Below are 25,085 nucleotides of genomic sequence, written 5' to 3' on the forward strand. Positions count from 1 at the left end.
AATGTGCTTGAATCATCCCCAAACCATTCCCCCCCTACCCATCTGTGGAAAAATTGTCTTCCCTGAAAACGGTCCCTGATGCCAAAAAGGTTGGGGATCACTGACTTACAGGTACAAAGCAGTTTCTCTACACCTCTCGTTGGGCTTGGATGCACTTCGGTTAGTGTTTATATTAAGACTCCTATGTAATCCTTCACCCTGTAGTCTCCCTTCTCCACTGCAAATACACGACCTTGTTCATGTGTATTAATCACTTCACAGTTGCCACTCATCAAGGCAAGGTTGCACAAATGGGGAAATGGCGGGGGGGGGGGGGGGGGAGGAACATTTAAATCAATTAATTTCAGCAGCAGCTTTATTGCAACAAAGAACCTGTAATAAAATGCAACAAAAGTAATGTTTCACTTTACATGATTAAAAGCCATGTAGCTGAAAATAAGAAAACCAATAAACTTACTGGAGTGAGACATGCAATTCTTTTTATACAAGTCAATGCTTATAACAGCAGGCACTTTATGTTCTAAAATTAAAGACCTGAATCCCAATTTTGCTGAATACGACATCAGTTTGTATTTGGGTTATTTAAAAACAAACATAGAAACACTACTTTTTCTTTCTCTGTGAAGGACTTATGAAATGATGACCTACAGTTCAGCACCTTGCACTAACATATCTCTCTATTTTAGGCTGGAAGATGGATAGGTGGGGCTGGGTGGGGTTGTGAGGGTGGGAGTCAGGGAAGTTTCCTTATTTCTTTATATCTGCTGGGAATGGATACTCACCTTACATATTTTACTTTAGATATGGCCATGTCTCTTCACACATCCACTAGCTGTAAGACAGGCTCCCAGGCTTAAGCAAGCACTCTACTCTATATCCCAATCCTCCAATCCCCTACTACACCAAGGAAGACACATTAGTGCAATGATTTTAATTAACTTCAGAATGTCATATACTAATTAGAAGTACTGCTTCATTAATAAGCATGCTTAGCATTTACTTTAGAATGGAAAAAATTAACCATTTTATGTGGTTACCTTTAAAATGTTTTATAGGAATATATTAATAAATACTTCTTTAAAAATTTACCTTTTCTATAATATCATTTAACTACTATGAGTCAGGACATCTGGATGGAGCCTAGTACCACCTCAATACTAACTGGCTGTGTGGCCATGGGTGTTATTTCCTCCTCTCTCTAGTGTGCAGGCAGCTCTTCTAACAAATGATAACATTAGATTAGATCAAATATTTATTCCAGCTTGAAAAATGCATGGTCCTATGACAGATAATTCCACCTAAAGAGAACAATAGTACAGTGAGGTGGGATATATCTTCTGTAGGAAATAAAGTAGTAAAAAAAGTAAGCATCAATACATACATCTCATTCTTTTAAAAAGATAATGCAGGCCAGGTATGGCAGCTCACACCTATAATCCCAGCACTTTGGGAGGCCAAGGTGGGAGGAACACTTCAGTCCAGCATTTTGATGTTGCAGTGACCTATGACTGTGCCACTGCACTCTAGCTTGGGTAAAAGTGAGACCTTGTCTCTTAAAAAAAAAAAAAGAAAAAAAAAAAAGGTAATGCATGTACTGTGACTTCATTCTCTGGTGTGAGGCTTTGAAAAAAAGCCAGAAATGGCATAGAGGGAAAAACCTTGACTCCAAAATGACTTGCTTTAGCATCACCTGAAAATCTTGTTAGAAATGTGCATTCCTGGTCTCTACCCAAATCAATGGAATCTAAATTTCTAAGAGTCAGATTCAAAACTGTATTTCCTTCAGTAAGCATCCCAGATGAATTTTAGACCTTGAGTTCCATTGTTCTATAATGCTCAACCATCTCTTGATGGTTGTTCAAGTATACTCATTTATCAAGCATCCAAAAACCTAGTATGATGTTTAACCTAGTGCTTTTTGGCTCTCACCAAACTGTTGCTTCTTTTATATATTCTTGCCTTTTAAGTCATTACCCATAGTCAGGGTACAAATAATTTTAGTGAGATTTCTGATTGCTTCAATTGACTGTGATGTTTTCCACATTGGCTGTAAAAACAAAATTCAGTCAAGCCATCTTTCTGCAATTCAGTCAGGCATTTTCCCCCTAAGGAAGCAGAATGGCAGTTAAGTGACTGGGATATAAAAGAAGCATCCTTTATGATAGGAGGAAAGGAGAAAGCAAGATGTAAAAGGAAAACACCTGTAAATTCAAGAGTACATGAGGTTTTCTAAGTTTGTTTTGGTAAAATAATAGACGCCATTTTGAAGAAATAGCCTTAATGGGTAAAAGGTTTCAAATGAGCAGCTGTCTAAAAGCTACTGTATACCATTTCTACTTCACATATCATATAATGATAGATTCTTTGAGGCCAATTAGTCCTCTCCCCCCAACCCCCCAGAAAACCCCTCAACAGTCAGATATATACTTAAGTCAAGGGGGAAAATACTTTCCTGGGGAAGAAAAGTTACCCAAATCAATTTAATTTAACATTGAAAAAATATAAACAAATTTTGGCATGGGCAAATATCATAAACATGAAAATCAATACATACACAGACAATAAGAAAAAGTGTGATATCTATTATACAGTATAAATACAAACAACAAAATCTAATCTCCTTCCCAAGGACAGAACCACCAGGTCACCCTGCCATTTCTGGGCTTTCCTCATCTCCCACCTGGCCCTAAATGATGAAATCCACACCTCTGATGCACAGCCACCATCCTTACTAATGGAGGCTAATCCACTCTTTGTAGTGATGAGAAAGAAACAGCAATTTTTCTTTGTTGTTTAAAAGTATTGGTAACAATAACTTTCTGAACACTGAAGCTTGTGATAAAAAGGCTCAAACCCATAGATGCCTTCCCTGCCACTGGTGCTAATATGACCCATCTAGCACCCCAAACCCCCCATCAAGGCAGATCCCAATCAGCACCTGAAAGCCTGTGAGCTCTCTTCACAGTCAAGTGCTAGGACTAAACCAAGAAAATGTCAGGGCCACTCAAGAAAACTATTTATAGGCTTTAAGCACTGAAAAAGAGAGCCATAGCTTGATGGGGATTAGCTTATGAAAGAAGTCTGTAAACCTTTTTAAGTTCATAGTATCTAAATTATGTTTAAATAATTTAAAAAGGGTAAAGCTTAAATTTGCAAGGTTTCTAAAATTAAAAGGAAAAAATAAAAAAAATTAGAATTATAAAAGCAACTCTAAGGAACTTTTCCTCCCCTGAATAATGTTAGTTTGCAGCTGTGATGGCAATACAGTGATTTCTTAATTCTGGTTTCCTTAACATTCTAGGAGTTTAAATTTCACTTCCTAAACTTTTCATGAGTCTTTTTGTTAAAACTACTCTGTTTAGTTCTTAAGCAGACTGCTACCACCTCCTCTCCCTGTCATTCCCCACATCCTGGTCTCCCCGACCCCACTGTGATTCCAGAATTTCAACCTCCCTAAAACTCTGGAACATTTTAATAAGGAAATATCGAATGGAAACTGGCACCACTAAAATTTTCTGAAGAATACAGGTGAATGTGTACTTTTTCTTTTTCCTAAAGGAAAAAAAGAAACTTGCCTGCAAATATTTAAGCTCTAATCAAATTTTTCTGCCTGTAATTATCAATATCATAAGACTAATTAAATTCATGCTACATATAGTTACTTGCCTTTATGCATAAGGAAAAACCCACTCTGTCATGTCATCAAAGAAAAATGAGAATTATTTATACTAGATACAGTTTAAATTGGCTAAAAACTGGTCAGAGCCAAAATAAGTGTCTTTAGGAGGCCACTAAGTTATCCTTGAAAAATCATTAATGACTGGTTAAGTTAGGTTTAGTAGCGATTAGTTTATAACATGCTGGATACACCCCAAGCAACGAAACATAAGCTATTCAATTACATTTAAGTTCTATCAAATCTGAAACTAGTCAGAGATTCTGGAATTGAACCAAACCAATCACTAATATCATATTTTAACAAACTCAGAAGTATACTGTAAAAATACACTAATTAAATCCATGAGGTTTATAATGCTATTAAAAGTGAAAATAGGGTAGTCTGGATACATGGTGCTAATGTCTTATTTCTTTCAGTAATTCTCATGGTATTTGTATTTCTGGGTCCCTTACAAATATGTATCATTCAATTTTGTATGTGTACAGTTAAGTTATTAGATTACTATCCATAAGCTGTAGACGCCTGCATGGCACCAAATTTACTTTCAGGAGATGTTTGGCAGGTATCAAAAGGTGATGATCAATTCTTTGTTTTCTATTGATTAAACCTCCTCATTTGGTTAAACAGCCAGTGTATACCACAGTTCTACACAGGTCAAAATTATATCACTTTCAGAGCAGCAATACGTGATCCAAGGTTTTCTTGAAGGTAGTACAAAAGATGCAGTTCATAATGTTCTCCAGATTCAGGAACTCTTATGCTGTGCCTCTCCTGAGGATAGATCTTAACAACAACAAAAATAAAAAAATAAAAATATACAAAAATAAGAATTTAATAACACATATTCTTTCAAGGTTTTCCAGAGATTTTTATCAGGATTAATAATATAAAGAACAGTCTCTATGAGATATCACATAATACATCCTATCTAAAGGCTCTTCTCCTCTTCTTATAATTTCTTACATATATTAGGCTTAATGAAGGATTTATCTGTAGACCAACAGTTCACTCCTTAAGTGAGATCTGCAGACTTCGAGAGGTCCTTTGAGACACTTTCAAGGAATATACAAGGTCAAAACTACTTTAAGAACAATACTAAGACATTATTTGCCCTTTATCCCCTGGGTTGGCATCTGTGCTAATGATGCAAAAGCAATAGTGAGTAAAACTGCTGGTGCCTTAGTATTAATCAAGGCAGTAACATTAAATTGTACTAGAAGTCACAGTATTCTTCAACACCACAGACTTGTTGTAAAAAAGAAAAATGTCAGTTTCACTTAAGTAGCAGTAAAAATTAGAATTTTGTTAAATTGCAATCCCTGAGTAGAAGTCTTTTTAACATTCTGTGTTAATAAAATGGGAAGTATGCATAAAACACTTGTGCTCAAGGAAAAGTACTTCTGCAACCGAGTTGTAAGCTGAATTGCTACTTTTTTTTTTTAACAGAACTCCATTTTTAACTTCAAAGAATGACTGACAACTATGGTTATTTAGGCTTGGGTATCTGGTAAACATTTTCTCAAAAATGAATTGAAGTGGCAAGTCACCTCAAGGACAACACTGATAGTATTTGTTGCCAATGATAAAATCTGAGCTTTTGAGTGAAAACTAGAATTTTGGAAAACTTGCAAAAACTGCCACTACCACTATTAGCTCATGAGTGTCCCAATACTTAGATACTTTTCTGATGAAAATCAGTGGTAACATTACTATATGTGATTTTTAAAAAAACTGTATAATAAAATGAGTCAAAATTTGAAAGACTGGCATAACACAATGAACCAATATTTTCCAGATGACAAATGGATGGGTAAAACATCCATCCTGAAATACCAGATCCAAAAGATTTTAACATAATAGAGTATGAAAGTTTATAGATATGGCTTCAGATTCCACACTAAAACCAAGCTTTATGCCAGGTGCAGTGGTGCACACCTGTAGTTCCAGCTACTCAGGAGGCTGAGGTGGGAGAATGGCTTGAGCCTAGGAGTTCGAGTCCAGCCTAGGCAACACAGCAAGACCTTGCCTTAAAAAAAAAAATTAAAAAAGAAAAATCTCCCCAAATCCCCCAGCTTTTAAGAAACTACCACTCGTCCAGTTTTGGTGTAGTATCAAAGAATATCCATAATTATCTGAAAAGGCTAAAATACTCTTCCCACTTACTAACTACATACTCTGTGAGGCTGAATTTTTCTTCATATACTTTAGCCAAAACAACATACCACAACAGATTGAATGTAGACAGAGATCAAAAAAATTCAGGTATCTTTTTTATTAAGTCAGACCTAATAAAGAGATTTATAAAAATGCAAAATAATGCTATTTTTTTCTCAGTAAATTATATATTTTTATTTTGGAATACAGTATTTTTTCCCATAAAAATGTGATTTGTACTAACATGTAATAGCTTATATTTTAAAATATTTCAAATTTTCCTCAGTTTTAATATCTTATATGAGAAATAGTGATAGATATAGCCCACATAAACAAAGCTCTTTGGTATGTAAAGGAGTCGTGAGACCAAAAGTCTTGAAAATTGCTGATATAGACAAATATCTCATAGTTTAACTACATAAATGTCAGCTGAAATATAAAAAAGAAAAAAGTAATATATTTCATTTCTTATGAGCACATAATCTGTTTAAGGAGTAAAATGGAGGAACAGTTTCTCTTAAAACCATTTTTTTGAGTAAGGGAGCAATGGAGGAGCATAATTTGCTGCTTTCTTCCCCAATGTCAATGTAAAATAAAATTATAAGTCCATGTAATCAGCTGTAAAAAAATCTTTTTATAAAAATGAAATCAACTAGCATTTCCTCACCTTTCAAAGGTGAAGAAAAAAAGCAAAGGAGAACAGTGAGTGGATTCCCTGTCATCTTTTCCATGCTTAAAAACTGAAAGTAGATACAGGTATACAGGTCAGTTTATCAGCCTGACTTTAACAGAATCTCAATTTTTATCCAACTCTAGGCACTACTAACTTTGCCTATTAATTTAGTTCTCTTAAGCAGAGAGTAGTCATAGCTGAAAATTTGGCCTTACTCCAGAGTGATTAGATTTCAAAGTAATCAATCACTGTATTTAATTAGAAAATGCAGAATAGCTCACCTGTAAATCATATGGCTTTCCAGCCCTCACTAAAAAACTCAGTAATATACTGGTATGTGCAAAATGGACATTCTCATCCAAGAATCCATGTAAGAGTAGTAAACGATTTGGTCTGGAAAAATATAAATATTAGAGGATTAGGCAAAATAGCAGAGTATTTGGGGAAACCATTTAACTCCTTTAATCACATTTAACTATATTAACTTCCTTATATTGTAATGTTAGAATATACAATATCAATAATAGGATTCAGTATTTAAATTTGTAATATAGTAACCAGATGCCAAATGTACTGAAAAATTTAAAAGATTAAAATGTTAGAACATCAGTAATTATAGCATGTCCCTATTTGTAAAATATATTTAAGCAGACATACAATTTTTTCCACCTTGAAACAGCTGTGTACTTTTTTCAGCATCAGCAACTGCTTCAAATACAATTCAACTTCAAGAAACAGCCAGGCCATTCTAATATTCTATAAAACATTAGTCGTGGTCTTTTAGTGTTTTAACTTTCATTATGACTAAAGACAATTTTAAAAAATACAATTTAAAATTTGTAATCTTAATATTAAAGCCTGAACTTACTCAGAGGGGAACTTTTCTGCCTGCATCGCCACAGATCCTAAGTAATAGCCTTGTTCATTCTGGTCAGGGTGACCCATATAACGTTCCGTGTATCCTGTATCATAGAAGATCCACAGAGTGACTGGGGCCCCAGCAATAGCAACCTGTGTACAAAAACATTCATTCGCAGTCAAGTGTGGTTCAGAAAAAAAGAATGGCTAGCAATGAGAACTTACAACCGCAAATTTGCAGGCTAAAATTATCCTTAGGCTTTAGCCCCACTACTGGGGCATACATGGTCTCAAGAAACAGAAAATCAAAGTGGAGTGCCAAGGTCAAGAATTTGATACTTAGTGAGTCAGTAAAGTTTCATGTTCCATGGGCATGCCATGTATCAAACCTTTAACCTGGGCTAGCTGAAAAACAAATGTGGGCTCCTTTTTTTAAAGGGGGACACTGAACCAGAGCACACAAATGCCTCAGTGTAAACTCATTCCTGCAAGTGGGGAAAAAATGTGTGAGAATTGTCTGTTTTATATAGGAAAAGCTGTCACTTTTTTAAAGCCTCTGTTGGCAGTACAGAATTTAAAACAATGAATAAAGCTGGGCACAGAGGCTCACACCTGTAATCCTAGCACTCTGGGAGGCTGAGGTGGGAGGATTGCTTGAGGCCAAGGAGTTTGAGACCAGCCAGAGCAAGAGTGAGACTCTGTCTCTACAAAAAATAGAACAATTAGCAGGGTGTGGTGGCAAGTGCCTGTAGGCCCAGCCACTCAGGAGGCTGAGGCAGGAGAATTGCTTGAGCCCAGGAGTTACGATGATGCCACTGCACTCTAGCCTGGGAAAGAGAGTAGGACCCTGTCTAAAACAAAATAAAACAAAACAAAACCCACACACCAAATTTGCTTTTTTTTTTTTGAGACACAGTCTCACTCTGTTGCCTGGGCTAGAGTGCCGTGGCGTCAGCCTAGCTCACAGCAACCTCAAACTCCTGGGCTCAAGTGATCCTTCTGCCTCAGCCTCCTGAGTAGCTGGGACTACAGGCACGTGCCACCATGCCCGGCTAATTTTTCTCTATATATTTTTAGCTGTCCATATAATTTCTTTCTATTTTTAGTAGAGATGGGGTCTCGCTCTTGCTCAGGCTGGTCTTAACCTCCTGTGCTCAAACAATCCTCCTGCCTCGGCCTCCCAGAGTGCCAGGATTATAGGCGTGAGCCACCATGCCCGGCCTTCCTAGTGTATTTTTCTAAGAGTTTGTTTACAGAATTATAACCATTTATATATGTAATAAGCCATTCAGTCAACACAGAGTTATTGAGGGCCTACCATGTGCCTTGACTACTGAGGATACAGTGGTATACAGGTCACAAAGGTCCCTGCTCTTAGGGCTTGTAGTCCAACAATTAAACAAATAACTACAATTCAGTATGTATGTGTGTTGTGTGTTTTACTAATCATAACTACCCCCCACAATGTCTGGCATATGTCTATAAACAGCCAATAACTGGTCAAGTTGACATGTGTTTAAAAAATATATACATATGTATCTATGTATTTAGACTTGAGATATACATGCATCTCACATGGCTATTAAACATGCAGCCCCTAACATTCTATAATATTGCCAACTCTGTAAACTCTCAGAAAATAAACATTTTCTCATATCCTCAATTTACAGAAAATTCTACCCTTACTGCAAAAATGAGTACAATAGGAAAGTCACGTACCCTGAAGATATCTGACCTCTGCATTAATGCCATCAGGGAGAGGTATCCTCCATAGGACCAGCCATGGATGCCCACACGATCTAAGTCAATGAAATCATACCGAGAAGCTAGATACTGGAGTCCTTCCACCTGATCATCAATTTCTATTTGACCCTGTAAAAAAGAAAAGGGAGAACATTTCACTGATTCTGATGAATAAAAGTCTCATTACAAGAATGCTTTTAAAGCTGATAGATGTTTTTTACTAAAAATTCCTTAAGTTTTCTTAGATTAGAATTCCCTATCAACTGAGATTCTACTGCCCCAAAAAAGTTTTTTAAAAATCTGTTTAGAGATAGAGCCCTATAGCTTCTGTTGCTAGCCTGTCCTAAAGTTTAGTTACCCTTTAGTCATATAAAGTTCTTTCCTACTGCTACCCAAACTGTCCCTTGCTATTTGGGTATTTCCCATTATCATCATTTGTTCTGTTGTCTGCTAAGAGGTCAACATCTTCCTTGTAACAAGCCTTCCTATACTCAAAGACAAAAAATTAGCCCCCTTAAGTGATTTATTAATTTTACTTCTCCTTTTCAATATTTAGTGCAATAAAGCAGAGGAATCACTCTGGAGGCCCTATCTTTCTATTTCCCCATCATACACCCTAGGAACTGAACATACTATTTCTTTAAAGACCTAATTCCTACCACCACCACCTTGTCTATATTACTTGGCCTGCCAGTGCACACAATCTCACTCAACTGAGCCTAAAACAAAAATAAAAACAAAAAACTTACATGAAATACAACATAAGGTCAAAGAACTGGCTGTGGGAGAAAATCCCCATGTCTTACTCAGCATGTCCAATACACTGGCAAACACAGTAACTGCCTTACTGTGCAAAAGGAACATCGGATTCTCATCATTTCCCAAAGCAGCAGAAAGGACATGGGGCATCTCTAAAAGGTAGCATTTAAAGCTTCCTGTAGAGAGAAAGAGGCTTGTCACAAGGAAGGCACTAACCAGTTGGATTCCCTCTTTACAGAGGACAGAACAAATCTCAATTATTCCTCAATAGCATACAGGATGCTGAAAGCTACATGGTTTGCCTTCTGGCTAGGGTGGACATACAAAATAGAAAGAGAGGGTATTTCTATGTAAAAGTGGCTCTATCTCAGCTACCCAAGGTTACATACAAGTAGACATAAGCTAGCTTAGTGTATATCAAGTTTCATCTTCACCCCCACCCCCAAACTGTAACACACACACACACACACACACACACACACACACACACACACACGGACTCTCTCTCTCTCTCTCATCGCCCCTTCCCCTAACCCTTTCTCTGGGGATTCACACCAAACAATGCACCAAAAAATGTAAATGTCTTTAAAAGAAAAGTGTTTTTATGCTCACACACCATTTTATATTTAAAGGCGCCTTCAAATTTAAGCCCTCGGTGACAGGATCCCCTGTTGTCTATCACCACAACCACATAACCCAGAGAGGCTAGTGTATTCAAGCGAAAATACTTGACTCCTTTAAACCGATTATTCACCAACTGTACCTGAGGAAGAAATACAAGTTCAGTGAAATTTATTATATGGTAGCATACAAAGGCACAAGAGAGGAATGGCACTGTGAAAAATAGAAAGTTTAGGACAGATGAAGTGGATCACGTTTATAATTCCAGCACTTTGGGAGGCCAAGGCGAGAGGATCACTTAAGGCCAGGAATTCAAGACCAGCCTGGGAAACCTAGTGAGACCTCATCTCTACAAAAAAATAAAATTAGCTGGGCTTGGTGGTGCCTGCCTGTAGTCCTAGCTACTTGGGAGGCTAAGGTGGGAGAATATCTTGAGCCCAGGAGGGTGAGGCTGCAGTGAGCTACGGATCCCCCTTACTGCATTCCAGCCTGGGTGACAGAGAGACCCTATCTCTTAAAAAAAAAAAAAAGAGAGAGAGAGAGATGGAAAAAGAAATACCATGCCTAGAAGAGCATAAACATGAGCATTTAGGGAAAACCACAGGCTGGGTGTGGTGGCATGCGCCTGTACTCTTAGCTACTTGGGAGGCTGAAGTGGGAGGATCACTTGAACCCAGGAGTTGGAGGTTACAGTGAGCCACTGCACTCCAGTCCAGGCTTGGTGGCAGAGTGAAACCTCACCTTAAAAAAAAAAAAAAAAAGACTTGGTCTTACATTAAGGAGTCTCTATAATTAACCCAAATAGAGTCATCAACCAAGAGGATGAATTATCTTCCAATGGGCTGAAGTGCCAGAGGTGCTATATCATGTGAAGTCGCATGGGGAAATCTCCCTGCATATTGAACACCAGATTCTTCTATGGCCTCACCAAATTTGAATGCTTCCAAAGAATATTTTGAGAAAGAAATCAATAAATCGTCTTAGGTGACCTACAGCTTTTCAAAAGCCACATGATGGAATTCACTTATAGTCTTTCAAATATGATTGTTTCTGTAAGTACAAAAAAGTATAGCTGTAATTCATGAGGTACTCTAAACAATTTTGTTTTAAATGAATTGGCTAAGACTTTTTAAATTATGGTATAATGTACATAACATAAAATTTACCATTTCAATCCTTTAAGTGTACAATTCAGTGGCATTAAACATATTCACAGTGTTTTGTAACCATCACTATTATTCATTTCCAGAACTTTTTCATTATCCCAAACAGAAACTCTGTACCCATTGAATAACACCCTATCCTCCCTCCCTCCAGTTCTTACAACTTCTATTCTATCTTCTATGTCTATGAATTTGCCTATTATAGGTACCTCATACAGGTGGAATAATGCAATATTTGCCCTTTTGTGTCTGATTCATTTCACTTAGCATAACGTCCTCAAGGTTCATCCATATGTACCAGGTAAGGAAATTTCCTCCTTTTTAAGGCTGAATAACATTCCATTGTATGTATATACCACATTTTGTTCATTCATTTGTTGATGGACACTTGGATTGCTTCCACCTTTTGGCTATTGTGAATAACACTACTATGGATGTGGGTGTACAAATGCCTGTTCCTGCTTTCATTTCTTTTGGGTATATACCCAGTGGTGAAATTTCTGGATCATATGGTAGTTCTATGTTTAACTTTTTGAAGAATTGAGATACTGTTTTCCATAGCAGCAGCACCATTTTACATTTCCATCAGCAATGGACCAAGGTTCCAATTTCTCCACATCCTGTACAATGCTTAAGATTTTCCTCTTTTTGATAACAAGCCATCCGAATGGGTGTGAATTGGTATCTTATTGTGGTTTTAATTTGCATTCCCTAATGAGTAGTGATATTGAGCATCTTTTCATGTGGCTAAGCCTTTTTAAATTTAATTACTAATATAAGGAGTCCTTTAAGTCTTAAAATCTAGTTTTTATGGTGTCTTTTGCCTATCTCATATATTGTATCATTTCTTCACTGGGAAGGAGAAACACCCTTCCTACTTAGCCTTACTATCAAAATAATATAACAAACATGTAAAGCTTCTGAAAGTGCCCTGTAATTTCTCTCCTGAATTGCTTTGTGTTAAGCCATTTTTTAAGTTACAAAGATTTGGCTTCAAGTTTTAAGTACAAGTCTAATTTAACTCTTTTATGATTTGTGTAGATGAGTATAATACAAATGTGAATTGTTTTGTTTGTAAATCAAAATTTTGGCAAAGTGATTTAACTTAATACATGACCATCATCCCTCAGATTTTGTGGCTTATGTAGTCATTTTGTTTCTGTTTTTTTGTATGACTTGATGACTTGGTATCTAGATATATTTCCAGATACTATATAACTGAGTATAAAATTATAAGGGATATTACTGAGTCTGAGTTGCATTATGAAAACACTGTAATTATATTTTAATTTCTTCAAAGGCTCAATGTAAGGTATCTAATCAAGAGTAAATAATTTAAAAAATTACCAGTTAACCAATTCACCTATCCAAAATACTTTACTCAGATAGTTAATACCATTTACTTAACAGTCAGTCACCTGCTAATATTAAACCACTAAAAGAAAAATCAAGGTGCAAACTTCTTATAGTGCTGAATAGTAGTACAGCAGCTGCCTTAACTATTAAAAGTATTCTAGTTTGCCTGAGACACATAGGGGAATTTGCTAGGCTACTAAGACTTTCTGAAAATATCCACTAAGACTCTTTTTATTCACCAAGATATTTAGTTATTTAATTTCATTTCCCAAACAACTTTTTTTTACATAGAAAGCAACATATTTATCTACTTCCATGAATATTCCTCCCCACAAGAGTTATATTCCTTATTGTAAATTAAGAAATTGATTTATAGATTTACAAATTATCCATCTAACAAAAATACCAGCTTCCTGAACTTCTAAACTTGATAATCAGAACATAAGCCAGAGTTGTTAACAGCAGAGGCCCAACAATGCTCAAAATTTTAACCTAAACAACTGACTAGATACTTAAAAAACAAATCACAAATTATATATATGTACGTATATATGTACATATGTATATAAATATGCCCACCTGAGGACCACCATATATGAACAGTACAGTCGGGTATTTCTTTCCAGGCTGTAGATCATGAGGCTTGTATAGCATCCCATACAATGTAAATCCAGTAGTACTTTCAAAAGAGAAAATTTCTGGAGGGGTATAGTCAGGAAGAGGACCTGTGAATAGGTAACATACAGAGTCTATAAAAGGAGTTCTTATGGGAGCTCTATAATCCGAGAGCAAGGAAGAAGACATTGAAACCCAGACCTCCACATACAAATAACTGATTAGCCCTCTTTCAGATGATAAACTAGAAATTATGCAAGAATATCCATCTTTAAAAAAGCCTAACAAACACATCAAATTATCTATTTCAGAAGCAGACACACAGTATTCTGAATAATCCTTGGAGCCTAGGAGGTATCTATGTGCAGAACTATACAAATACTTCATGCTTAGTTCAGTGTAACTTATTGATGGTTAAGCCATACACCTGATTAGAAACAGGCTTATACTTCATTAAAGCTGAGGGGGAGAAAAAGAAACAGGAAGCACATATTTAACTTAGTCCATTTAATTTGCAGGTGTTCAGTAACATTTGTTTCTGACCATTAGAGAATAAGCCTGACCAGAACCTAGAAAAAAGAAAGTCATCATCAGTCTTTGGTTCACCAAAGCTACATAATCCCTCCTAGGTGTCTGTGTACAGTAGATGACATTACTGTCTAAGGAGAGATCATCATCATATTACAAATTCTGCTTGTGGACATTAAAATTACCTATACCTTTTGGTTCTGCACTAATTTCTCAATCCCTTGGCAGATATTACTAATGAAAGAAAATATTTAACAGGAAAAAAGATCTGGGGATAAAGCAGATTAGTAGATACATAAAATTAGTCCATTCTTTATATTTAAGAGATCAAGCATTTAAAAAATAGATAATTCTTGGCTGGGCATGGTGGTTCATGCTGTAATCCTAGTACTTCGGAAGGCCAAGGTGGGAGGATCATTTGAGCTCAGGAGATAGAGACTAGCCTGAGCAAGAGCGAGACCCTGTCTCTACCAAAAATAGAAAAAATTAGCTGGGCATGGTGGCGCATGCCTGTAGTCCCAGTTACTTGGGAAGCTGAGGCAGGAGGATAACTTAAGCCCAGGAGTTGGAGGATGCAGTGAGCCATGATGACGCCACTGCACTCTAGCAAGGGCAACAGAGTGAGACTTTGTCTCAAAGAAAAAAAACAAAAAAACAACAAAAAAAACCCTCTCAAAACAAATTTATAGTACTCCTTTCATTCCCATAAATAAGCAAGTGTTCTTTTATTAAGATAGCCACTGCAAGAGCTTCAAAAGTTTAAGAAAGCTATCAGCCAGTTATTCTTTAAAGCAGCAGCTTCCCTACTCAAAGGGTCTTACTAGCTCAGAATACATTATCTTCAAGTTCATTTGCTTATCTGAGAACTCGTCCAAAGGTGTGAATAAATCACTTCCTAGCTGATATCTTGACTATTTTAATCTTATTTTCAAAAAGGCCTTCCAGACCCGCTCCTGCTTGGAGTGAGGGGTAACCCATCTTATTCAGTAGTTGACAGAACGGAAGAGGTGAGATCAATCAGGAGCCCAGTAGCTCAGGGACAGGCAGTGGCGAGATGAGAAGACTTTGTCCAGGAAATGTAGACACATGACACAGGTTTAATGCACTAACATACTAATCCTACTTAAGAACAGGTTCAGGGGAAAAAAAGAGTACCTGCTGAATCCAAAATGGTGGCCCAGAATTCCTTTGTTTTGGTAGTTGAGTCATCTTCAGGACTTGATAGCTTATAAAGGGACACACAGTGTGGATTCTTCTGGTTACTATACTTACTTATAAAGAAGTCACAATGCTAGGGAAAGGAGAAAAAATTACAGTTTTCTCAGGAGAAAGTAAAAAAGGTTATCTGCTGTTACATCTGCTGTAAGAGTATAATAATAAGAGTTTGACTATCTAGGTACATATACAATGCAGAAGTTAAGGCTAAGCTTTTTAAAGCTTTTCCTAAGAGAATCAGGCTTCTGAAGGTCAATTTCACCAAATTTTACATCTTCCAAAAAGCCTATTACATGAGTATAGTTTTTATATGACAAGAAATCCTTTTCAAACATGGACTTCATACCTGGCTGATGCAGCAAGAATGGGAATAGCCACGGTCAGTCAGCCTTGTCACCTCTCCAGGATTTACATAACTGACCACGTACAAGTGATGTTCTAAAGGGGAGTCTTTGGTGCCTTCAAAATATACCAGCCTTCTGACTTCATCAACCTGGATCTGCCAAAATAACAAAAAAATTCATAGCTAGCATGCCCTTGGCAAAGCCAGGAATTCAACAAATAACCCGCAATTCTGTTCACAATCATCTGAGTCACTCTTTGACTTGTGCTTTCATTTTTAAAATTTTGCTACCAATGTTAATAAACCTGAGTTGTTTTTGCTTCTCACTTATACCTAAGAATAGATCATGTCCAGAAGAAAAAGGACACCTGAGTTGCACACTGTTTGTACAGTTTTCTTTCTGGTCAGAATGCATGTTTTTCTTAAAATATAAGAATTATTTCTCTAAAATAACAACTCTTTACAGGGAAGGAAAAAAATTGTATATTACAACTTAAGTCTACCATTCATACATACTTGAAAGAGTCTAATTTTAGTATCCTGTGTATTTCTCAGTGCAATATTATCTTAGGCAATACTTTTTTGGTCTTTTGTATAAATTTGTAAAGTGTTTTATCTACTGGGTTGGAGAATAATTGAACTCAATCACAGTTTCAATACTGGCATGGTTTTTTTGGTTTTCTTTTTTGAGACAGAGTCTCACTCTGTCACCTGGGCTAGACTGCAGTGGCGTCATCATAACTCACTGCAACCTCAAACTCCTGGGCTCAAGCAATCCTCTTGCCTCAGCCTCTTGAGTAGCTGGGACTACAGGTGTGTGCTACCACGCTGGGCTAATTTTTTCTATTTTTAGAGATTCAGTTCTGCCGTTGCTCAGGCTGGTCTTGAACTCCTGAACTCAAGCAATCCTCCTGCTCCGGCCTCCCAGAGTGCTAGGATTACAGGTGTGAGCCACAGCGTGCCTGGCCTGGCATAGTTTATAGTTAAGTATGGGTAAGATTTTTAAGTTTTCTTTCAGAACTCAAAAAAACCTGCCAGTAAACTCATGGCTGAATTCACTTAATATTCTTCCCAATTTATAGTCAGATTCTGAATAAATGGCTTTCTTTTATTGTTCCTTTAAAAAAATCTTCTACCAGCCTACTCAAACAATATTTAAGAAAATTCAAATTTTTTAGGCAGCAAAGAAAACACAGATACATTTCTAAAAGCAAATATTTTTAAATGTCTCATTTTTTCCCAGGAAGCTGCTTCTTCATCATTAAATATTTTAGTATGCATAAATACAGAAACAAACACAGTTGGGATTCAGTTGGCCCATGTAACCTATATAGAAAGGACACAAATGACAGGAAACAATGTTCAAGAAGCTTCACAGATGTGTGATAATCTCTGACAAAGGTTAGGACTAGTTCTGCTCTTGACCTAGAAGCTGGGGGGTTTGACCTTTCAAAACTAAAGAAATAACCAGTCATTTCTTCACCTCCGCCTATCACGGTTCTTTTCTTTGTTTCATGTAACTTCTTATAGTCAACAGATGTATCAGAAGCCCCTGGAGGGCTTGTTACACAGACTGCTGGGCCCCACCACCAGAGTTTCTGATTCAGGAGGTCTGGGGTGGGCCTAAGAATGTGCATTTCTAACAAGTTCCCAGGTGACACTGATGTTTTGGGGCTGGTCCAGCACTTTGAGAACCACTCTCGACAAAAAGAAGCACATGGGCTTAAAAGTCTCAAAGGTTTACCCAATCACTGCTATTAGAAATCTTTGAGTAGATCTAAAGCTGTGTCATTTTAAGTAAAAAGCTAAAAAAAAAAAAAAAAAATTAAAAAAAAAATCTTTGGGGTGGGACGAGGTCACTTATAAAAACAGAGAAGGAAAAAAGTAAGTTGAAATACACACACACACACAAAAACACAAAAAAACAAAACAAAAACCAAAAAAAAACCTCCACCCAAAACAAGAATAGAGGGAAAACAGAAAGAGGTAAAAAAGAGATAAATACATCACATAAACAAACATGACATAAAGAAAGAAAATCGACACACATTAGTGGCAAGTAGCACAAAGACATTTAGGTTGCCCAAATAAGGATCAGATCTATGTAAATACAATGTTTGGGGTTCCCTCAGTATTATCTAGTGACTCTTACAGTCCAACCACCACACAGCATGAAATTTACATTAGTGTAATTTTCTGTTATCAGAACTTAAGATTTCCACAATAAGTTTTCTCAGAGGACAGTATCATCCAAGGTCCCCAAACATAAAAAAAAACATTTGAATATAAAACCAGAAGGCCATGTGAGGATCTCAGTGGCAAGTAAACTTTAACGGTCACCTATGATATTCTAAAAGTTTTTACCAAATCTGGGACCTGGATCTTCATTCTTTCTCCTTAACCACATTAGGTACTATAAGTGATTTCTACAGCAGTCAGTATATATAATCCTTCCACAAATCTCCATATCAATTTGAGGAAATCATATTTTAGTCTTCACTAAATCCTGGTAGCATACATAGACTTAACCACATGTGTCACACACAGAAAGGATGGAGTTCTTAGGATCTCATGAAACTGACCACTTAACTGAAAGCTGAAACAAATGCAAGGTACTACAAAAGGCAAAATAAAAAAAGGAATTCACTGAATTGCTTCTGAGAGTTAAATAAAGGGTGGATTTCCTTCCTCTTCTCTATCAATCTAAGCTCTGTAAAAATGCCCATCACTCTTTGCAATGGTGGACTACAGTTTAAGTTTGTCAGATAAGATAAACAGGTGAATGAAAGACAATTACTACCTCATGAGTAGTAAATGCAATTTCTAATGTAGACACAACACAAGCAGTCTATAAGAGATTTAAAAATAATTTTCAAACTGTATTCTAACTCGCAAGTTTTGCTAGAGTCTAAAAAGGTACAGGCTAGCTGCCTTCTTATTAAGTAGCAACAATATATTTGAAAACAGTGAACTTCAGTAACCAGAACACATCTAACACCAGGGCTATAAAATGGATGAAGAAATTTATAATTTAAAGTAAGATTTTTCCTTTACAACAACTTGAGTTCTTTTAGGCCCTAACTTAATATTATTAATATTTCAAAATACTGGGGTCATATTAGGTTGCATTACTGATTTCAGTATGACATTCACACAGCATATGTCGACCAAACATAACACAAGAATAAAAGGACATACATTAGATCCATGCCGGCCAAGAACTTCCCATTCACCACTTGTAATTGCTATTTCCTCTTTGACAGGACACTTGAAATCACCTGAAGATAAATATAGTTATAATTCAGTACTTTATATCAGACTGCAAGCAAATGAAATAATGAAGAATAGTATTCTAACTCTTTTCTCCAAGAAGCTGCATTAAAAAATTAAAGTTATGTTTGGGGTAATAAAAATGTTTTGGAATTAGAGGTGATGGTTGCAAAACACTGTGAATGTACTAAATATCAATGAATTGTTTATTTTAAAATGGTTAATTTAATGCTATGTGAATTTCACTTCAATACAAAAAGTCTACAGTTCAAAAAAATCCAAGTTATGAGTCTTCACACTACTCTGGTATAATGATGGAATGATCCATGCAGATAATGTGAAAACATCAAAATAGATTTTACGGCAAAGCCAGAAAAGAACTCAAAAGCACCTGCATTCTTGGACCTTTGGTTAGACAAAGAAGTCTAGTGGGTTGACAAGGCATTTCTTCTAAAAATGCAAAAAACTACTTTACCAGCCACAGAAAGAAAAGTTTGAATACAATTGTTCTTCATTTGCCAAAAAATAAACCAGGTAAGAGTTTTTACCATAGTAAATGCCAACATGCCCCATTTGTATTTAGAGATTCTATCTTGCTGAGGCTCTCCTAGTGGACTGAGGAGAAGGTTAAAAAAATGAAAATCAGGCCAGGTGCAGTGGCTATGCTTGTAACCCCAGCACTTTGGGAGACTGAGGAGGGAGGACTCCTTGAAGCTAAGAGTTAGAGGTTGCAGTGAGCTGTGATTATGCCACTGCACTCCAGCCTGGGCGATAGTGAGAGCCTATCTCTAAAACAAACAAACAAACATGAAAATCATTTCTCTTTTCCTAGCTGCTTCTATCTATGTGGCTGTGGGGAGTGACAGCTGAAGATAGGCCTAGATGGTGAGACTGTATAGGATCTTCACAAGGGTCCCACAAAAGTTAAAAAAAAAAAAATCAACTTATTTTATTTTTCTTAAATTCAAAGTAGTACTTTAAACTCTATGGACAGAAATTAAAAGATTATTTAACATATTATTTAACACACAGATAACATACACATTATAGCCATTTAAAGGAGAAAGAAGGAAAACAAAGTAGTCACGAAGGGAAAGGAAGAAGACTTGAAGCAAGAAAAAGTAAGATGGCTAATATAAAAAAAAACCGGAAAATAACAAGTATTGTTGAGGCTGTGGAGAAATTAAAACCCTTGTGCGCTGCTGGTGGGAACGTAAAACGGCGTAGCCACTGTTGGCGTACCAGTGGTGTAGCTGCTATGGAAAAAAGTACGGCGGCAGTGCCTCAAAAACTTAAAACTAGAACTACCCTATGACCTAGAAATTCCGCTTCTGGATATACACTCAAAAGAAATGAAAGCTGGGACAGGAACAGGTATTGGTACACCCATGTCCACAGCAGCATTATTTACAACAGCCAAAAAGTGGAAGCAATCCCAGTGTCCACTGACAGATGAATAAACAAAATACAGTATATACCTACAATGAAATATTATTCAACCTTAAAAAAGAAGGAAATTCTCACACATGCTACAAAATGGATAAATCTCGAGGACATTATGCTGAGTAAAATAAGCCAGTCACAAAAGGACAAACACTATATGACTCCACTTAAATGAGGTATCTAGAGTAGTTAAATTCGGAGAGACAGAAAGTGGTTGCCAGAGGCTGGAAGCAGGGGGTAATCGGGAATTACTGTTTAATAGGTAGTTTCAGTTTGGGAACATCAAAAAAGTTCTGGAGGTGGATGGTGATCATGGTTGCACAACAGTATGAATGTACTTAATGCCATTTAACTGTACCCTTAAAAATGGTCAAAATGGTAAATCTTGTTTATATACATTGTACAATTTTTAAAAAAGGCCATGCTGAGTGTCTTAAGTTACAAATGGCAGTTAAGCATTTAACATAATTTATCATAAAATGCTTACTATTATAAAACAAACGGTATTCTTTTTTTTTTTTTTTTCTTTTTGAGACAGAGTCTCACTTTGTTGCCCGGGCTAGAGTGAGTGACGTGGCGTCAGCCTAGCTCACAGCAACCTCAAACTCCTGGGCTTAAGCGATCCTACTGCCTCAGTCTCCGGAGTAGCTGGGACTACAGGCATGTGCCACCGTGCCCGGCTAATTTTTTCTATATATATTTTTAGTTGTCCAGATAATTTATTTCTATTTTTAGTAGAGATAGGGTCTCGCTTAGGCTGGTCTCGAACTCCTGACCTTGAGCAATCCACCGGCCTCGGCCTCCCAGAGGGCTAGGATTACAGGCGTGAACCACCGCGCCCGGCCCAAACTGTATTCTTAAAATTGAAAACTGTAATTCAGTTTTAGAAAAGCCCAGAAAAAGTACTCCATGTACCATTTCACTTTTTCTAGCCTTTATGCATCCATTTTGTATCAATATTTCCCAGAAAGAAAACTACCACTTTTTAAAGAGAAATTAACTTCAGCTGCCACAATATTTAATTTTACTTTGGGCAACATAATTGTATCAATCTGAAGAGCTGTAATTATAATTTCAGTGCAGATGTAGATAGTATAAGAAACATCTTTTAACTAATAAAAAAAATCTAATGTGTAAAGATATCTAATAATTATATAACATTTTAAAAATAGTTGTTTTTGTTTTTTGTTTTTTTTAGAGACAAGGTCTCACTCTGTCACCCAGGCAAATAGCCAAAAAGTGAAAGTAATCCCAGTATCCACTGACAGATGAATAGATAAGCATTCTGAGAAATACTTTTAAGGTTGAATAATATTTCATTGTATGTATATATATACTACATTTTGGAGTGCAGTGGCCTGATCACAGCTCATTGTAACCTCAAACTCCTGGGCTCAAGCAATCCTCCTATCTCAGCCTCCCAAGTAGCTGGGACTGCAGGCACATGCCACCATGCCTGGCTAATTTTAAAATTTTTTGTAGAGACAGGGTCTCACTATGTTGCCCAGGCTGGTCTCAAACTCATGGCCTGAAGTAATCCTCCTGCTTTGGCCTCCCAAAGTGCTGGGATTATAGGTGTAAGCCACTGCGCCAGGCCTTTAAAAACAGTTTTTGTAAAATATAAAAATAATGTGGGCTCACTTCAAACAAATTAAAAATTGCAGTGAAGGTAAAAGTAGAAAGTAAAAAGAAGCAATCCCACTACCCAGAAATTATTTACTATTAATAGTTTATAATATGCATATATCCATTAAGAACTTTGTCCTGTTTTTACACATGCATGTATTTATATTTTAGTTTAGCTTATATCTTAAACTTAATGTAAGTACTAATGCTTATAAAGCACATAAAAGAGATATCAGATTCCCCTGTCCCTCCCACTTTCTGCCTTCAAATTTTTTTTTCTTTTTTAAATAAAAAAGGATTTCTCATATAACCTGAGCTTTTGTACCCCCATAATAAGCTGAAATAAAAAAAAAAAAAAAAAGGATTTCTTACTTGGAGCAGGCAGCCCACCACTGGATCGTTTATATTTGCTCTCCTTTAAAATGGATGTGATTTTGTATAAGTGACGGAAACCTGTTTTGCATTCAGAGGCAAAAATAAACTCAATTTCATCTTCCTGACTTTGGGGAAAAACATGAAAGATGTCATGGATCTGTAAAATGAATAACTTAATTTACTATATGCATTAATGAAAATACTACACAAACAATTCAATTAAACTAACGAAAGAAGAATTATGTGATAAACATGCTTTCAAATATAAATGTCAGTGCTATGTGTATGGTATATTTATAGTAATAAATTTTGCCTAGGCCTTTCATATTTATTTTACCTTAGTCAAGGACTTCATCCATTGAGAAATAAATGTTTCCAAATGGAGAAAAAAAGAAAAATATGACCAAAAGCTTTTTCTTATTCAACATCTCTGTAATCCTTGAAACATGGCATGTTTGTTTAATGATATAAATCTTATTACAAAAACGATGAGGAAAAAAATTTTTTACTTTTGTTTTCCAAAGAGAAATTTTCTAACAGTTGAAGGGAAAACAGATGTCCATTTGTTTTAGGTGAATCATATGAAGCCTATATTGTTAGGAAGTAAGCTGGCTTTATTTATTTTGTATCTTGTTTAAGTTTCTCTGCTTAATTGGAAAATCCTAAATTCAATTAGAAACTGGTATATTTGGGTATAGTTTGCTAACTTAAAAAAGAATCTTTCTAGACTGGATTCTTGACACACTCTCAGAGGCACTGATGAGGCTATGTATTCAATACCTATGTCCAGGAACATATCTGTAGCCAAGGAGATGTCATTTCAATGGCATCTACTTTCTATCTACAAACCATTCCATTCTGGAATCATCACTCCAACTTGAAATGTTCACATTAAGGAAATAACATTCACGGTTCCTTTGAACTTAAAAAATGCATTTTGATAGTTTGCTATCAAAGTTCATTTGCTTTAGCATTCTGAGAAAACATTTAATCAAATATAGGAAAAAATGCATACATTTATCCAGATGTCTGTTGTTTCTTCGTAGATAATCAGTGGTGTTACAGAGTCAGGCACTGACTCGATAAGTCTTTGCCTTTCCATGGCATCATCTTCTACTGGGATAAATAATTCAGGTGAGATCAACACTATCTGTAGGCGAGTTTGGGAGCGATCTAGTAGAATGGACCAAGCACTATACAAATAAAAGAGAAGCACCAGATATAAAGCAAGCTCTCAGAAAATGAATGATCCCCTAATCTTTCTCGTGGCACCTATCAATCATTTCTATAATCACAATGAAAGAACTGCTTTAGTATATGTTATCATTTATAAATAGCTAATTAAAAATATTCCGTATTTTTTTTATTTAAAAAAATTTTTTTGGTGACAGAATCTCGCCCTGTTGCCCTGGCTAGAGTACAGTGGCGTGATCACAGCTCACTACAACCTCAAAGCCCTGTCCTCAAGCAGTCCTCCTGCCTCAGCCTCCCCGAGTGTTAGGATTATAGGCAAGGGCCACAGCACCTGGCCTTCCATGCTTATTTTTGGAAGTTAAGCTTAAATAGGGTTTTTAAAAAGTAGTTTTCTTTAAATTTTCAAAACTATATTTGGTCTTTGAAAGTATTTTCTCCCTTTAGGATCAACAAATGCCATTCTTATTGAAACTCCTATTGGCTACGTTAGAGAACAGAAAGTATTTGTAATCATCCTTATATAAGCTTCTACGAATATTTCTGCTTAAATTATACAATTAAAAAAATACAAATTTTTTGTGAGCCTTACAGTCATACAATTTAATCACAAATAACACTGTGAACCATACCTGGCTGAGTAAGAAATAAAATGCAAGGCACCTGTGCTTATGAAATTACAAGTCTACTTAGTTCAAGAAAAATCCCTTCTGTAGAAATAACTATCCTGCAATTTACCTGTGAAGGTAGCTCCAACTGTAAGGCAAACCTGATAGCATAAGATATTTCTAAAGCTCTTGATCTTAAATTAGTTGTAAAGAAGTGACAATTTAACATACGCACTATTTTCCCTCTGGAGTCCATCCAGCTCTGGCAATATATTCAACTCCTTCAAATAGAACCTCAAAAGGTTGAATTAGTTCCTTATCTACGACATCCATAATCTATTAAAAAAGAAAAAAAGGAATCTAGTTATAGAAGATTTAATAATTAGCTCACTAGCCTACTTAAATCATTATCTGTAACAGCTGAATACTTTTTCAGACTTAGGTATTTAAGACAGCACAAAGGATACAGCAAAACCAGCAGTAAGTTGTGGGTTACCTTTACTGGTGTTTTTAATGCCTAAAAAGTTGTAACCACAAGAATCAACACAGTCTAAAAGTCTTTGCCTATGAGTTTATACTAATAGAAAACTTAATAATAACTGGTAAAAACCAAGTTTTAATCACTTTAAACTCTAGTATCTAAGAAAAACAGTCCCTAGTTCCCTATATTTTAGCCTAAAACATACTTATGCAATATATTAATGGAATAGCCCTGGGTAAGCAAACATTTTTCCTTTAAAAATCTAGCAGACAAAATTAAAAAAATAAAATGTTTAAAATGCACAAAGGATCTGAACAGACAGTCTTCCAAAGACGACATACAAATGGCTAATAAACATAGGAAAAGATGCTCAGCATCATTAGC

The 25,085-nt window shown here is 36.1% G+C and overlaps 1 protein-coding gene across 4 annotated transcripts in view; it reads right to left on the reverse strand.

Moving 5' to 3' along the window:
• Nucleotides 1-337: 337 nt before the first annotated feature.
• DPP8 (dipeptidyl peptidase 8) overlaps nucleotides 338-25,085 on the reverse strand; it is a 52,428-nt gene continuing 27,680 nt past the window's right edge. For 2 of the 4 annotated variants that reach the window (XM_045541099.1, XM_045541085.1), the window contains exons 9-20: nucleotides 24,456-24,556; nucleotides 23,437-23,614; nucleotides 22,419-22,578; nucleotides 18,906-18,985; nucleotides 15,711-15,863; nucleotides 15,305-15,440; nucleotides 13,586-13,731; nucleotides 10,483-10,629; nucleotides 9,084-9,236; nucleotides 7,375-7,517; nucleotides 6,788-6,899; nucleotides 338-4,462 (exon numbers count right to left, since the gene is read on the reverse strand). In XM_045541099.1, the coding sequence (XP_045397055.1) occupies nucleotides 4,340-4,462; nucleotides 6,788-6,899; nucleotides 7,375-7,517; nucleotides 9,084-9,236; nucleotides 10,483-10,629; nucleotides 13,586-13,731; nucleotides 15,305-15,440; nucleotides 15,711-15,863; nucleotides 18,906-18,985; nucleotides 22,419-22,578; nucleotides 23,437-23,614; nucleotides 24,456-24,556 (1,632 nt within the window). In that variant the 3' untranslated portion in view covers nucleotides 338-4,339. Of the gene's footprint in view, nucleotides 4,463-6,787; nucleotides 6,900-7,374; nucleotides 7,518-9,083; nucleotides 9,237-9,856; nucleotides 10,043-10,482; nucleotides 10,630-11,471; nucleotides 11,538-13,585; nucleotides 13,732-15,304; nucleotides 15,441-15,710; nucleotides 15,864-18,905; nucleotides 18,986-22,418; nucleotides 22,579-23,436; nucleotides 23,615-24,455; nucleotides 24,557-25,085 lie in introns of those variants that run through there. The other 2 variants (XR_006733164.1, XM_045541106.1) reach the window with 2 other exon arrangements.

Source organism: Lemur catta, chromosome 1, assembly GCF_020740605.2.
Source record: "Lemur catta isolate mLemCat1 chromosome 1, mLemCat1.pri, whole genome shotgun sequence".
Taxonomy (NCBI): domain Eukaryota; kingdom Metazoa; phylum Chordata; class Mammalia; order Primates; family Lemuridae; genus Lemur; species Lemur catta.